Raw genomic sequence first — 16,069 nt, 5'->3', positions numbered from 1 at the left:
ATATGTCATCCTGTGTAAGTGGCAAAGTAGGTATGAAATGAACTATATAGAAGCAGTTAAAGTGACCTTTCCAAGAATATGCATCAACTGTGTGGTGACTTGATGAGCATTGGGGCAGGTTGGTTCTGCTAAGCTTCCAGGGAAAAATCTCCCTCAAGGCTTTCTTTCTGAAAGAGACAGCAGCTGGATGCAAGATGCAGGTGGGATTTCCATTACGATTGTAGCTGGTGAACGATAGCTAGCTCCTCCTCTGCACCCTCACACTCTTGATGCTGATTCCCCCATCCGGTTGAAGTTACTTGCTTTTTAAAAATATGGAACCTAATGCCATTCACATTTAATGGACATGGTCCTAAAATCTTGATGTTATTGGCTCATTCTTGGGGTGCTCATTAAATGATGGAGGTGCAAAGGTGATAAACATCACAAGTTGTTTGGCAGAGTCTGTGACACTTCCTTATCCAATTAATAATGAATGTTCTAATATTTTAGTTTAAAATGTTACTCATTTCTATTCATCAGCATTTTTCTGCTTATCTACGGCTAGTCTAATCGCTATTCATGACAGTATATTGGAAGACATGTGGTTAGTCTTGAAGTAATATCTTCAGATCAGAAGACAGGAATCCTTAGTCTTTGCAACAGAGTGAGGTTGACTGTATTAGAATCTGAGCAATTTTAACTTACCAAAGCATGCAGGGACCCCTAATGATAGTACGTAAGCAGGAAATTTGTCTTGTAAACATGAAGGCTTTTTATTTTCTAGTCATCAGAAAGATGAATTAATGATGAGAACATAAGATCAGATGGCTTTATTTTTTAATTGAGAAGTGCTTGGCATGGATGCTTAGAGAGATGAATATATTTTCACAGCAACACACCTTCAGTGCCAACGTGCGCACAATGGTATAGCTTGCTGTAGAGGACTCCTAAAATCACTACACACATAGATGTGGTAGGCCATATTTGATATTTGCACTGCATTACTGATGATTATGTTGGATTAAGTAGAGTAAGCTTGTAGAAGTATGCTTGCCCCAGAGTAGCAAGCTTCTGAACTGTAGCCCAAGGAGTAAGACAGTTGCGCTTATGGTGCAGAATGGAGTCGTGCTTGCTGAAAATAAATTACCTCCAGTCAAATGGCTACAAGAGTTTAAGTGGTTTGCCACCTTGCTGACCCCTTCCCCCTGCTGCCCCAAAGGTCTACCGGGAAGACAACACACTGTCATGCAGGAGATTTGAGTTACAGTGCGGCAATTAATCTCAGGCTGTCGGTGCTGCTGGATGGCCATGAGCAGTGCAGAGCTCTCTGGGCAAAATGGGATGTCTTCTTATCCTCTAATGGCTCACCCTGGCTTTGTATATGGAAGGGCATTTATCATCTCCACAGGGACCTGCAGGCTGCCCTTGTTACCATTTGCTTGCTGCGATATGAGCAAGTTCAGAGTTGTCAAAGGATAGAGGGGGTGATAAACACTTGGCATACTTTGGTCTTCAAGGTGTTTTGTACAATTAACTAATTATTACTGGATCAGTGAGTTGGACAGGAGGTTAATAAGGCTTGTATAAAGCTAGTCGGAGTGGAGGGAATATGACAAGTGGACAGATCTAAGATCTAATTCTTAAGAGAATCAAGGTTTCCCCTTACAAGATGACATACCAGTGATTCTGTAAAATATGACCACTTCCAAAATAAACAAATGTTGGCTGTTTGTCAGCACATTCTGTCGCTCTCTCTCTCTCTCTCTTTCGTTTCTATTTCTTTTTATTTAAAACGATTATTAACATAGTTGGGTTGTATCCTGTTGTGTATGTGTGTTTGTGGGACCCACAGCTTGTAGAGTGGGGCTTTAGCAGAGTTGCCCTAGAAATGAGCATGTGGGTACAAGCAAAACAAAACCAGCAGAAAAAGAGATAGATACTGCCCATTGTTTCAGGAAGGCCTTGTGTTTTTTCCCCATCTTGGACTGATTAAAAATTGATCTGAAATTGATCTGGCCTATGTTAGTAAGATTATTAATTGGTTATTTTTAATTAAAATTTTAATTGTTTGGTTGTAATTTTATTGTTGTATGCCGCCTAGGGAACTCATTTAATCTGTTTGGCGACTTAAAAATGTAAAAATAAATAATGTGCAGTTTTTGTTTTCTTTCATGTTTTTCTATTCAGTTTTTCCCCTCCCCTTTAGATCATATGGAGCAGTAGTAAATCTCAAATAATAAGAAGAACTGAAATCCTAATACTTGTTGCAATATTTCTCTTTGTATGCCTACAGATTAAAGGGATAAAACTTTTTAAAAGCAGCATTCTAATCACCACATATTGGACTTGGGCCTCCTTTGACCTCGGAAACTGAAAATGAGGTTGCTATGGGAACTCCTCGTACTGCAATCATTCATGTTGTGCCTTGCAGGTAAAGTGTCATTTTTAAAACTTCTTTCTCCTTTATTTCTAATTTTTAAATGCCAATGTAATATTATACATTAATTCAAAAGGCCACCGAGTTTCATATGCCAGTGGTACAGCAGCAAATAAAGCCACTCTTCTTGGCCTCCATTTAACTAAGATGACTGAATACACTCTACTAATGCTTTTAAGTTCCTCCTTTAATATTGCCATTACCTTCCACAGCTAGGTTCAAGCTACTTCATACCATTTATTCTGCCCTCTTTTTAATTCAGAGTGTTTTGTTGACAAGAGCAATTGTCCTCTTCTTCCATGAAAAACATTTAACATACTTAACAATGGATTTACATAATAAGAATACAGGACTCTACCCTGAGTATTGTTGTGTTTTGTTAACTCGGATGTTAATGATGCCTTGGGTCTTAAATTTCTCTGTACTTATCTGTTTTTTGAAGACATAAAATATGCTAACAAAGTTGCAGTTGAATTCTGAGCAGTTTTTCAGACATGTGAGATGCATGGGGTAATCCAGCAATTTAGTTTCTGTAAGGTGTACTGAGGTTAAAAAAAAAGTTGTATCTGGTCATGGCACAGTGCAACACAGTTCACCTTCTCTGCAGAGTATCTGTACTGATACTGCTCTGCACAGAAAACATAGGAGCTTTTCCAGTGTAAAGCCTGCAAGAATTCTTCAGTGAACAAGGCCCAGCTTGCCTGTTACACAAAGGGAATGGTGGGCCAACTCTGAATAATTTCACTAAGCCCAGCACTATTTGTGGCCTGGTGATTAGAGTGTTGGACTGGCTCCTGGGAGATCTGGGTTCTAGTTCCCCTCGGCCATGAAGCGCAGCTGGTGACTTTATGCTAGCCACTGCCACTTATTCTAGCCTTTGGGGTTGTTATGAGGATAAAACTGAGAGTACAAGAAGGGTTTTGTAAGCCATCTTGAGTGCCTTGAAGGTAGAAAGGCAGAATATAAATATATAAAATAAAGTTTTGGGCACTAGCTGAAGATTTCATTTATCCATTACATTTATATATCAGCCACAACTGTCCATTGCTCTTGGAGCGGTTTTGCAAAGCCCTCCCAGGCCTGTTAGAAAATCCTTTGGTGCTTTTATGCATTGTATCACTGTCACAGACTCTCAGTCCAGCCTACCCGATAGGGAAGCTGTTGTGAAATGTAGCTATGTAAGCTTCCTTGGCTTCTTCAAAAGAGGCAAAAAGACGGGATATAAAATGCAATGTAATACTACTACCTCGAATGATGATATGTGGAAATCCTCCTTTCCACACCATTTTCTCATCTTTCTAGGAAGATGGCTTATATACAGTTCCACTGGCCACATCCTTCTTCTTTTTAAAATACAGTTTAACATAATGGGGGAGGCTTGTTTGTTCCTAGAATACTATTTTGTTTTTTAGGTTTGTCATTTCAAGTTCTGTTTGCATAACTGATAAATGGCTTATGACAAGTTTGACTGACTGATTATTTTGAATAAGCCCGTCACTACATTTTTTCCTGTCTTGACATCTGGGTGATCAGGGCTTAATAGAATGTTTTCAATTCTCTAGTCCCGCAAATTTCATAACCTTCAGCTAGTGGCAGGGTCAGAAAAACATTAAAGCTTGAGTTTGGGTGCACACAGAGGGAAAGATCTGAGAGTATAATCTGCATCTGAGAATGCAGTCTTAAAGGAGCTGCAGGAATGGTATTTCCTGCTTCAGATATCGGTTTGCTTCCAGTATGCTGTGCTTATAATTTTGCTAAGAAATAGACACCAGAAAGGCACTGTGCATCTCCAGTGCACCTTCTGATTAACAAGCTTCAGAAAACTGTAAAGCACTGTTCTCCCAATTTCTCCAGGAACCGGTGAGAGCTCTCTTTTTATCAGTGCATAATTAATAATACTTACTTACACTAAGCGAGTAGAAGGCAGGTAGGCCTTAATTAAAATTTGGTTATTGGCATTCCAAAACTCTCTATTCCCGGGGTTGCTTCCTTCTTATTTTTATAATTTAACATTTATTTTGCATATTTTGTGCATTTGGGGCTATTGTATTCTTGTATTGTCCCAAAAGATGCTTAAGCCAGAGGCACTGATCAGTATACGGTATTTTAAAACAGAATGCGCGTGAGTGATGGAACATGTATTTTAAGTTTCTTGCTTGAGGCATGCACGATTAGAAATGCCAACCAGCCAACCAGTAATTCGCTCATTTGTAAATGAAGGTGGCATCTTGTACATAACAACCCATTAGAGCAGAGAATGTTCCATGATTACCTTACTAAAAAAACAGCAAGGTCTGTGTGTGCAATCTGAAAGTTTGTAAGCCAGGAAAGGACCTGAGATACTAATAGTGCAGCTGTCTCCCATCATGGAAGAGGTCAACAGACAGGAGCAGCACTTTCCCCAAAGCAAGCACCAAGTCAGCCATGACCTCTTCAAAATGCCGCATTTAACCTCCTTGTACCCCATGGTTTTCTGGGTGGGAAGGTGTCTCTAACACTCCGCCAACTGCCAGCATTCTGGGCCCACTGAGAATGCTCTATTCCCATTTCATTGCTGAGATTTTCTTCTCCCACCACCAACATTGGAATGTTTTCTGTTATCAAAGTGAGCTGTCCAGGAATGTGAGGGGAGATGAAGCATGACCATATAGTTTTGTTGCCAGCACTAAATCTAGCTGGATGTGTCATTGTTGCTTTTTAAATTACAGGGAATGAGGAAAAATACAGTGTGAGTGGAAAGGTGGCTGGTAAAGTTAATGCTACATTATTATGAACAAAGGCAACTAGAGAGAGTTTTAAGCTGGTCAGGTGCAAGTGAGAATTTCACCTTGTCTTCCTTTCTTCAGCAGTGGGCAGTAGCAATGAAGTGTCTTTATCCCTGATGTTTCTAAGTAGTGTCTTGCTCACATAGGCCATTTCTTTACAACATGTTTACCTACTTGCCTGTGCATATGTTTATATTTAAGGCACATCAAAGAATCATATTTATGCATATTTCAATATATATTTCAATATATATTCCAAATGCATTTCTATAGATGTGCTTGTGAAAGAAATCACTGCACTAGCTGAAGTTCCTTATCACCAGGAATTTAGTGAGGTTTCCTTAATCACAAACCGCTTTCTCTGTAGGCTTAATGGTCATACTAGTTGAATTAAATAGGCTAGTCATAGTTTTTAGAATCTAGGGTTCTGTAGCATACAGTGGAGTGGTGGTAAAGAATGGCCATCATTTTATTTGGAAGAGCATCTGCAAATCACTAAGTGGCACAGTCTGTAAGATCAGCACAGCTTAAATAAGCAATGATGACTTAAGCCGTGGTACATGCCAAGCCTAACTGCCCACCAAGACACAACTTGTCATAGCATTCAAATGCAGACAGCATGGCTTATCTGAGAAGAAACAACCCTCAAATATATCACGGCCTGTAGATAATTGGCATATGCCAGCACTAGTTCACTGCAGTGGATGAGCACTTCAAGTCATTGTATAATAATAGTCACTTATCAGACTTTATGTTTGCTGTGCATTAAGTACAGTCCTGCACATGTCTAAGAAGTAAGTCCAGTGTCCAAGAAGCAAGTATATTCCACGGTAAGTGGCTTTAGGATAGCAGTCCACAGTAGCTATTCTGAGGTGGAAATTAACTGAGAAGATTGTTAATTTCTCAGAAGACTCAAAACCTTTGAATCTTTTCCATTTCATCTCAAAGTAAATACACATATAAACCAAGTCTATCCTCGGCCCACAGATTGAATTTGGCCTGCCGTACTACCCTTCTGGCCCCACCTGTGAAGGCATTTAGTGAGCTTTTCCCCTTCCCGAAGCTCCAGCCACGATTGCATTGCATCTCAAAGGGGAGTCATGGCCTCGGAGTTTTGGAGGTGCCTTGAGGTGGTATTGTCTGGAACTTTCCTCAGGTCTCACCTTTCCCAGTGAAAGCTAATCAAAGCTGGCTCCCTGGGGACCTGCCACTTCAAGGCCCTTCCAAAGTCTGGAAATGCTGGCTCCCCAGAGTGCTGAACAGGCTCAGACAGGAATTAATGTCTCAAGGAAGCTTCTCCTGGTTCCGTGCAGTAGCAACTCCTGAAGGTTTCAAACGCCCACATGTGTGTGTCTATGTGAGAGAAAGCTAGCTGTTTTGCACATCATGATAAGCCACAGTAGATTGTCACTGTGGGTGGTTCCAGGGTGACTTGTTATGACATTTTAAACTAACAGTGACAATTCAGAATGATTTGTTTAAACCTATGAGTGAGCTACCTGCAAAAGTAATCAAAAACCTTGTCAGGAGCTCCTTGTACACTTGCTAACAACATCCCCTCTTAAAATGCCACTGGTCAGTTTACTCCTCCACTTTGTTGCCTTTCTAGAGAGTAATACCCCTTTCCTCCCACCTTCAAGGATATTTGTACTAATTTAACTTTAAAAAAAGTTTGGGGGAAGTATTCTCATTAGTGGAATAGACTGTTGAATACTGCTGCGAAGACCCATGGGGCAGTGAGGGGAGTAGTCAGGAAGGTTATGGAGAAAAGGAGTCACAGCAAACTGCCAAATGCCTCATCATCTGTTAAGAGTAATATGGGACGGCAAGCAAACAACCATCTGATTGTAATTTATTTTCAGGCTGGCTTACTGTGATATGCAAATTAGACCAGAGAGAAGAATATACCTGTAACATATTCACACAACATGCTAAGCCAGTGGGGGGGGGGTGGCTTGGCCTGTTATGTAAACACTCTGCTTTTCTTGGGCGGGTTCATAACCTGGGGTTGACTTATAAGCCCCAAGTAGCCATGGCACATGCTTAGGAAATCCTCTGTGGCTTATCATGTCATATAAACCTGGTTGACAAAGCCAAAAAATAGGCTCCCTTGACCAGAACTGCAAAACAGGGCAGCTACTCTGGCCAAGGGACTCTGGCTACCGCATGCCTCCTACAGCCAGGGTAGGGGCCACTTACCTTCCTCAAGACTAATGAAGATACCGCTAACTGGGTCAGGGAAGGTGATTCTGTTTGTTAGTCCATGTGCCTATGAGCATTGACATGTAGCCCTCCCCACAACCTGGCTACCAAGAACTTCATGAACTGGGGACGCAGGTGGCAGCTGAGTAGTGGGAAGGAAGCACAGGCTACAGGCTGAAAACCTGCCCAGACATTTTTTTTCTTAAAATTATTATTTGAAAGGGGCAGGATAGGAATAGCCTTGAATTCACCATTGGAGGTCTCCAATGGGCATCACAGTGTTGCACTCAGATTCCCTGTGTTGGACATACATTGAATGACCAATTAGCCATGGCTGAAACAAGCTGGAACTCAACTTTCATGTATGAACATGGCACTGTCTCTGTCAGCACTAAAAAAACCTTAATGGTTCTTCTGAATGTTTGGCTTCTTATATCCTAAATTCAGTGTAGCTGGTACAATTTTGTGTCTGCATTGTATTTAAGCAATGGTCCTCCATACTTCTGAAATCAAATTCTCAAGTAGCAGTTACAATGCAATTTACCCCATTATAGGTTTAAAGCCTTGAACAAACAATAAATTTTGGTATGCATATTTGAAACTTTTGTTTGCAGGAAAGATTGTCAGGCTACATATACAGATATATTTGAATAGCAAAACACTGACTAGGATATGAAAAAGTCTGTATTTCTGAACACATGTGGACTGTTTGCCTCATGGAATTACTAGTATTAATATATTTGGTTTCACACATGCTTGAATAAAAAGTAGTCAGGTGGTACTTTTTAAATATAAATCAAATGCTAGTGTATATCAAGGAAAATACACAACTAAAGGTGCGATCCTATGGAAGTCCCAGTCAGTTAGCCTTTTCTTTTTTTCTTTTTTCTTTTTGGTCTAAACTTGCAGAGGATTGCACCATAAGATAAGATCTATTTTTTTCCTGGCTAGTAGTCTTATTTCACTGTACAATATTACTAGGTGCAAGGGACATATTATTCTGCTGGGAACTGCACACATTATGAAACAAAGCCCCATCTGAAAGAGGTTACAGGACAAGACAGACATAGAGCAGAGAAAGGGAAGTTATCATACAAGCCATGAGGAGTATGACAGCTGCAACTGTAATGTATGGTCTATGATTGGTTTCAGTTCAGGGAGGTGAGATGAGAAATGGTTCAGGCTGAGTGCTAAATGGATAGATTTAAGCTTGGGCATTGAAGGAAGAAGAGTAATGGTGGAGAACTCTGACAGGTGGGTTGAGAATGAGGTGAAGAGATTGGCTTCTGGCTTCAACCTCCTTCAAAATCAGCAGATGTCTGAGGACATTCATCATGAAAACTGGTATAGGGAGGTGTACCCTTGTAATAAGAGACTGCCAGTAGTGTGTTCTTATCTGAAGCTGATTCAGGGTTTTTCTGCTGCTCCATAAAACGTTACAGAACAGGCAATGGAATGACTTTTGAGAGGAGAGATGTGATCAGCAACTACAGAGGTGGTAACCCAGTTCTCCACTATTCCTACTATCAGAGGTCATTCCAGAGTATCTGCAACTTTTCATTTTCAAACACCCCACTACAGAATCTTGTGTGGAAAGGCATGAAAGCCTTTCTCCTCATTTCCATCTGCCCTGTGCATTTGCTACAGTTGTACAAGGTATGTTTTGGAGCCCTCTTATTCTTAGCATGGCCTCAAACATCCCTTTAAAAATGAGAGTAACTCATGTTCATAGTTTTTTGGTCTCTTGTGAAGCAGAGGAATGTGCAAATCTTCTTCAAGATGTAGTATGTATTCTGGCCACTTTTGAAATACCTTGTGGCATTAGCTTTCCATAGGCAGGAGCCTAGTCTTAAAGTGCCATAGGATTCCTTCTGCTTTTTTGTTATTATAGATTCTTACAATGAAAGAATGGTGCCTTTGTTGATTTTTAATTTTGTTTTTGCCTTTAGTATTGGTTTTATTTTGTTTTTATGTAGCTTGTTACTGGAATGACAGACAAATAAATATGAAACACAAGCTGCTATGTTTACAGACACATCAAATGAGAACCAGCAGATACTGACATATCTTTATGTTTCTGAATATAACTTTTTAGTAGTACGAAGTACTGAAAGAAAAAGTAACAATTCATAGCGTTATGAATGCAATAAGAAAATTCTGCTTAAGGGTTTTGATCATGCTATGTCGCGTGTGGGAGATCCTGCCCTGGAATTATTAATCTTTAGGTAATTACCTTCTCTTACATAGTATACAGGATCATACACATACACTTCCTCCATCTAGCTCAGGGTAGATTTGGTGCCCACCAAGGTGGTTGGGGGCACAGGAGTGTGTTTGCATCTGTGTAAGAGAGAGCGGGAGAAAGAATTTAGAGTCCAGGAGAGAGGATGTCTGGGTGGGTAATTTGATTTGAGAAAAAAGAGGTAGAGAATATCTTTGCTTGCCTGGGGGTGTTACGGAGAGAAAAGGAGTTTTCCATTTGTGAAATAGATTTCTAATGTCACTGAAAAGTCTGGTTTAAAGGAGGTGCTTTATGTCGTGTGTTTCAGGTCCCATCTCTGCCTGGTTTGCAGTCTTTGGGGCAGGCTACATGTTCCTTGTGCCTAGCCACAACAGTTTGCTGTGCTGTCCACAGTAGCCTCTCAAATTGCCAAATCTGCCCAGTCATCCAAAAAGGCTGCCCACCTTGCCTGCTCCATACTGTTTTCAGTGGCTAGAATAGCCTTTCCAGGGTATCTGTCTTTCATACCATTTCACTGCCAAATTTAGTGCCAATATTGGGGCCTTTTGCATGCAAAGGACATGCCTTAAATCTAAACTATAATTAGTTCATCTGATAGGGCTTTACCAGCATGAGACAAGTTTACAAAAATACAAATAAATAAATACCTTTTAAAAATAAAATGATAAAAAGATACATATTCTCTCTCTCTCTGAGGCATCTTATTGCTTATGAAATCTGTTCCTGTGGAGAAATGTAAAAATTAGAGCAGCTCCAAATGCCTTTTAAAATTCTAATCACTGTGTCTTTCAATTTTGAAGTAACCCATTTTAATCCCACTGTTTGACACATCTCTATTTAAAACTTGAGACTGAATATAAAAAATGCGTTCAATATCTGATTCTTCAATAAAGTTGGAGTGCGTGACCTTCTTTTAATTGCTTTCATGTTTCAAACTAAGAGAAGATGTTAATGAAGAGTCATGTGCAGTTGGACTTAGAGAAACTAAACAGAACAGCTCCCTGCAGCTAACTGTAATTTGTATTAGTTCAGTTAGGCACTACATATATCTTCACACTAAGAAGTTTTAGAGTCCCCCCACATACCCACTTCTCATAGCTTTGGGGAGAAAGAAAGAGAACAAGAGAGAGATTTTCTGATAACTTTTCAGTGTGTTTCAGCTGTGTGTGACCTTATGAGCACATCGATCATGCAGTAGCCATAAAAACATTCAGTGTACTTAAAATATGGAAAAAGTCTATGAAACTTAACCATTCTTTGAAATTCAAATGTGAACCTCAAAATTAATTTTGAAATATGAACTGCAAAAAATACTAATTTCTCTGCTAATGTCATTTGGAAGCACAGTGAGGGCAATAACAACTGGTTTCCTGAGGTGAAATGTTTGTCTGCCCAGTAACTTCCAGCTCTTGCATTTGTAAAATTTTAGAACCCATGTTAAACCAGATTTGAATAAAGTTCTACATTGTTTAGTGGGAATGATAAACATATCACAATAGAATCCTATGGCTGCCAGACTACATCTGGACAGACAGTGGATTATTTGGCGTCTCATCTCCAACCTCAGAAATTAGCTCCCACCTCACTGTTGGGGCCCCTAGCACAGATTCAGGGTATTGACCCCAGGACACGTCATGGGTTATGGTAAGTTGCCGGGCAAGTCATGGCTTGATTAAGCCACCAAGAGTTGAAGCATATTCAAGCTACCTCTTAGTATAATGTTCAAACCCAGATGCTTTGCATTATTTATGGGTTAAACTATGCAAAATTAACCAATGAACCTGTCATTAACCCATGATTTACTGTTGTTACTTGCAGACTGGATCATATATATTAAACAATTCAGGTTTACTGATTAAAAAGACATGACACAAAAAGGGATGAGTAGCCCTGTTCACTTTTGCTTGCTTGCTCCCTCCCTCCCTCCCTCCCTTTCTGCTTCCCCTCTTTTCCTCCTTCCCCTATTATAATATGGAGCCCATTGAAAGAGGAGGGTCCTTCTTGATGAAAAATTTGTGGATTATAGTCCAGGTTGTATAAACCATTTATTCCAAATCAATATATTTTAATTGTAATAGTAACCAAATGGCAGTTAGGTTTGAAATAACTGAATTTAAAAATGGAAACCTTGGTTTTAAATGGGTAATTTTAATTGTCCTTTTCCACCCCACCAAGGTGATTTAAATTATGATTTAAATGACCTTTGCTAAATCTATTTAACATGCCCCATTGAAATCATTAGTACTTTCTTCTTTGTAGTCATATGTAGGATTCTACTGGAAGGCTGCTATTATATGCATGCTTAGTAGACCATAATTTTCACTGAAACAATGGAACTTACTTATGAGGAAACATATATAGAAAAAATTGTAAGGGTTATTTCATATTCCTTTTGAAAGCAACCATCCATAATTTCTTAAACATCCTCTGGTGATGTGTATCAGTGGTTTTCAACTTTTCTACAGCTGTGGATTGGCAAAAACAGGAAACCCACCTCACGGACCACTGAGGCAGAAACAAAAAGCACCATACACATAATACAGTATACTGTGTATTCGTTTACAAAGACAATGCCAGAAAAGAAAAAGTCTCCAAAGCAATCAGAAACCAAGCAACAAACAATGTCAGTAAAAGAACAAAATACCAAAATCAACATAGCATGGCTACCAGCCGTCTCCCCGCTCTCTCGTCCTCACTCCTGGTGGCACTGGCACACCCCCTGAAACATGATGTCAACTTAGGAAGAGGTAGAGCAGAGCCAGCCCCCATGCCAGTCCTTGGCAAGCAGAATGTGCCCCCCCCCCCCAGTGGACTGGCAGGAACTCTCCTGCAGATCGGCACCAGTCCATGTGGTTGAAAACCACTGATTTATGTGACCATGTAGAATGATCCTTTCTGTTCTCCCCCATACAACATGGATTGGATCCAGAGGATCTTCCAGTGGTGAAAAGGGGATACTGCTTGCTGCTACACACTTGTTGCTGCAGCCACCCACACTGCTTCCTATGCTGTTTCGAATGTTTGCCAGCTTGCCAGAGCAGATTCAGAGTAATGCAGGGGTTGCAATGGGAAGAGAGAATTGACAGAAAACCATTGCACACCCGTTCTACCAACAGGAGCCTTCTGTGGGCAAAGCACCACTCGATGAATCCACATATATAAATAATAGCTTGGGCATGACGCAATCCCCTGCTTTAGAGAAATACCGTTTTGCAGTTCATTTTCTCTTGTCTAGATCCCAATGCATTTGCTAGGATTAGTACAGCACATTTTTCTAGTAGACTGTGCCCATTGTTTCATGTCACTGTACTGATATGTGCATAAAATATTGTGTCATCTTCTGCTCTAAAATTAAGCATTAGCGTTTCCTCTGCAGCTCTTCCTCTTAATTATTGTAAGTTTGCAAAAAAAAGTTCTGTTATAAATTATGATAAAAGCAAAACTTGCACATTATTACCATAGTGGTTGAGCTAGATGTTTTTATTTTTTACTGTATGCTATTGTTGTTCATTAGCAACAAAATGTACAGATTTAGCTCTATAAATAACTTGGTGAAACCAATTGTTAAACAGTCTATATCATATTAATTAGACTCTGAAACAAGGCAGGCATTACATCCATTTATAACGGAGTACTGCTTAAGTTGCTAATCAATGAAAGAGGCAACTAATTAACAAGCCAGCAGTCAACATCTGACTGGAACTTGGTGATTTCCAACTTAATTAAACATCTAAGGTGTCTAAGCTAAGAAATCTGTGGCAAAGTACCATCATTTTTCTTTTATATATTAAAAATAGGAAGGCTTCATATCTTAAACATTATGTGTTTTGCTCTTCCATTTCTTGTTTTGAAAATAGTAACCATTATATCATATTTGAACTGTGTATAAGGACTGTTATTTTAAAATGTTCTTGTTACAGAGTCTTAGAAATTACATGTATTGATTGCAACTAGTGTTCTTAGAGACGCATCACACTTCAGAGTTTTCCTGCGAAGAGGGCCTATGTGTAAATAAATTTAAGTGAGCCTACGTGAAGTTTAATAACCATGCAGTTGTCTTACTGTGATTAAATGTTCTGGTGGGCCACTGTGAATGGGAGATCCCCAAAATATGCAAACAAGTAGATATCTCACATGATTTTCACAACTAGCAATGTATAGGCTATGTGGATTTGAGGGCCATTGCTGCTGTTCTGCTAACAGAAGCTCTTCTCCCAGCAGAACCAGAAAGGGGTGTAATTTCCCTGAGGCTGCAGATTTCTGCATGCCTTTAAAACTTCTCCAGGGAGCTGGGGAATCCTCTGCAGCAGATTTTAGGGTGGCATACTGAATTGAGAAGCAAAGAGTTGCACTGGGGTCATCAGCTACTGTGAACTTGGATTTAGTTTATCGACTTGGATTGCATGATCATGCCAGGGCCTGATTAAGCCATGATGAGCTCTGTTGCACACTTGGCAGTTTTTAAATACTGAAGCTGTGGCTTGTCATTTCATCCAAGCCTAAGAAAAGGCCACAGGTTGCATGAGGATTGCTGAACTCTCACACAGCCTCCACCACCTAGACTGAAACAACATGAAAAGCTGTGGCTGTTCAGAATGGATCGGAACATATTCAGAATGGTCACTGGCTTGCACTGCAGCCCATCACGGCTTAAATAAGTCACAGTGGGTTGCTTGATAACTCAACCCAGTCCATTGTATCCTGAGTTTAGTTAAAAGAGGCCCTCTAAGACATCTAGACATAGCCAAGAGCCAACTGCACTGTGTATAGGAGGGAGTGGTCACACCTTATTTTTCAGTTCCCTCATGGGCAACTGAACAATAGGTTTGTCAGTGCTTGCCTTATCTTATTTAACTATCCATCCATCACATTTGTATGCCACCCCAGCCAAAGGCTCTCTGGGCAGCTCACAGTGCAGTATAAGTATATTTAAAATACAGATAAAAATAAATAACAATAAGAAATAAAACTGTAAAACATAGTAAAATTAAAAGAAATTATAAATAAATAAAGTTTGGAAGATAACTTACAGAATTTCATATGTTCTGAGCATGAGGAGCCCCACTGACAACACATCTCGGCCCCATTGACAAAGCACTCCAACAAGTTCAGGGGCACAGCAAGGAGGCCACGGTTGCTGTAAATAAAGTCTCCATCTTCTCCTAGTGTAAAAAAGTTTTAAAATACAAGTTAACAATAACAGCCCCATTATGAAGGTAGAGTATAAAAGTTATCGATCTAGTTGGAAGTAGTGACCACAGTGCTATCACATTAATATATGTTTAAGCAGAAGATTGCCAAAGAGGTCTGACAGTCAGATTTGGCTTCAAAGAAAGAAATGTCTCTCAAATGAAGGAACCCCTCTTCCCCAGTTGCACTCTGGGCACCATTCAACCTGAGGGGCTCATCTTCCTGAGTCATATCTTTTATCCTCAAAGATACTGGAGCAAGTTGCCGTTTCCTTCTTCAGTGGATCAGCTTTTGTCAGAGCTCTCTGCTATGACCTCTCTGTCTTGGGTGCCCCTGGATGGCATAGCTCATAGCTTCATTGCATTATACAAGCCCTTTCACCACAGCAAAGCAGCGATCCATGAAGGGGACACAGATGCTTACACTGGAGTAAATACACCTTTTCTGCTTTTCCACTCTGTCTGATTAGAAGAATGGTTACTTTGGCACTGAGTGAAAGGAAGCCAAGTGTTTTGGTGGTGGGGAGATGAGAGAGAGTGAAGAATGAAAATATGTTGTTATTGTGTAACTTAGATTCTTTAGATAGAATTTATGGGAAGGAGATAAAAAGAAAACCCTTCACTTGCAGAACTTTGAGTGAAAGGGTTGGCATAAGTATGTGTACAACAGAATGCATAAATAATAACTGAAAACAAATTTCTTAACAAAAGCAAGGTATAGTAGTGCTGGCTGTTTATCAACATTCCTCAATGTATGGACTTGACAATAGCCTGCTATTCAAAGTGTTTTTAATGTCACTTTAGAATGCTTTTAAAAAATTAAAGCAAAACAAACCAGGGATTTAAAAGAAACCAGCAATGGATAACAGAAAACTACACCGCTGTGCTTATTGAAAGGTCCAACAATAGTCCTCTGTATGGCAGAAGTTGTGTATGAACCATCTAGCATGAGTTAGTAGGTACAGGAGGTGTTTGCAGTCTTCTAGAACATTTCCAAGGGAAAATAAAAATTGTAGTACAGTCTACAGGCTGATGCAATCCAAATCCCATCATTCTTGCCCATTGGATAGATTTTATTTATTTATTTATTTATTCAATTTATATCCTGCCTTTTTCCTACAAAGGGCTCAAGGCAGCTTACATCATTCTCCTCCTCCATCTTATCCCCACAACAACAACCCTGTGAGATAGGTTGGGCTGAGAGTCTGTGATTGGCCCAAAGTCACCCAGTGGGCTCCATGGCTGAGCGGGG

At 39.9% G+C, this 16,069-nt stretch overlaps 1 protein-coding gene across 1 annotated transcript in view; it reads left to right on the top strand.

Annotated features, from left to right (window-relative positions):
• The window catches only part of CNTN4 (contactin 4), a 428,771-nt gene that overhangs the window by 105,045 nt on the left and 307,657 nt on the right, over positions 1–16,069 (top strand). Inside the window, exon 2 of the mRNA XM_044451804.1 lies at positions 2,276–2,413. Within this exon, the coding sequence (XP_044307739.1) occupies positions 2,359–2,413 (55 nt within the window). The 5' untranslated portion in view covers positions 2,276–2,358. The remainder of the gene's footprint in view (positions 1–2,275; positions 2,414–16,069) is intronic.

The sequence above is a fragment of the Varanus komodoensis genome, unplaced genomic scaffold (genome assembly GCF_004798865.1).
Source record: "Varanus komodoensis strain SLA01 unplaced genomic scaffold, ASM479886v1 scaffold6_4, whole genome shotgun sequence".
NCBI classification, from domain to species: domain Eukaryota; kingdom Metazoa; phylum Chordata; class Lepidosauria; order Squamata; family Varanidae; genus Varanus; species Varanus komodoensis.
Note: the sequence above shows the minus strand (reverse complement) of the source record. Positions and strands in the feature narration are given on the sequence as shown.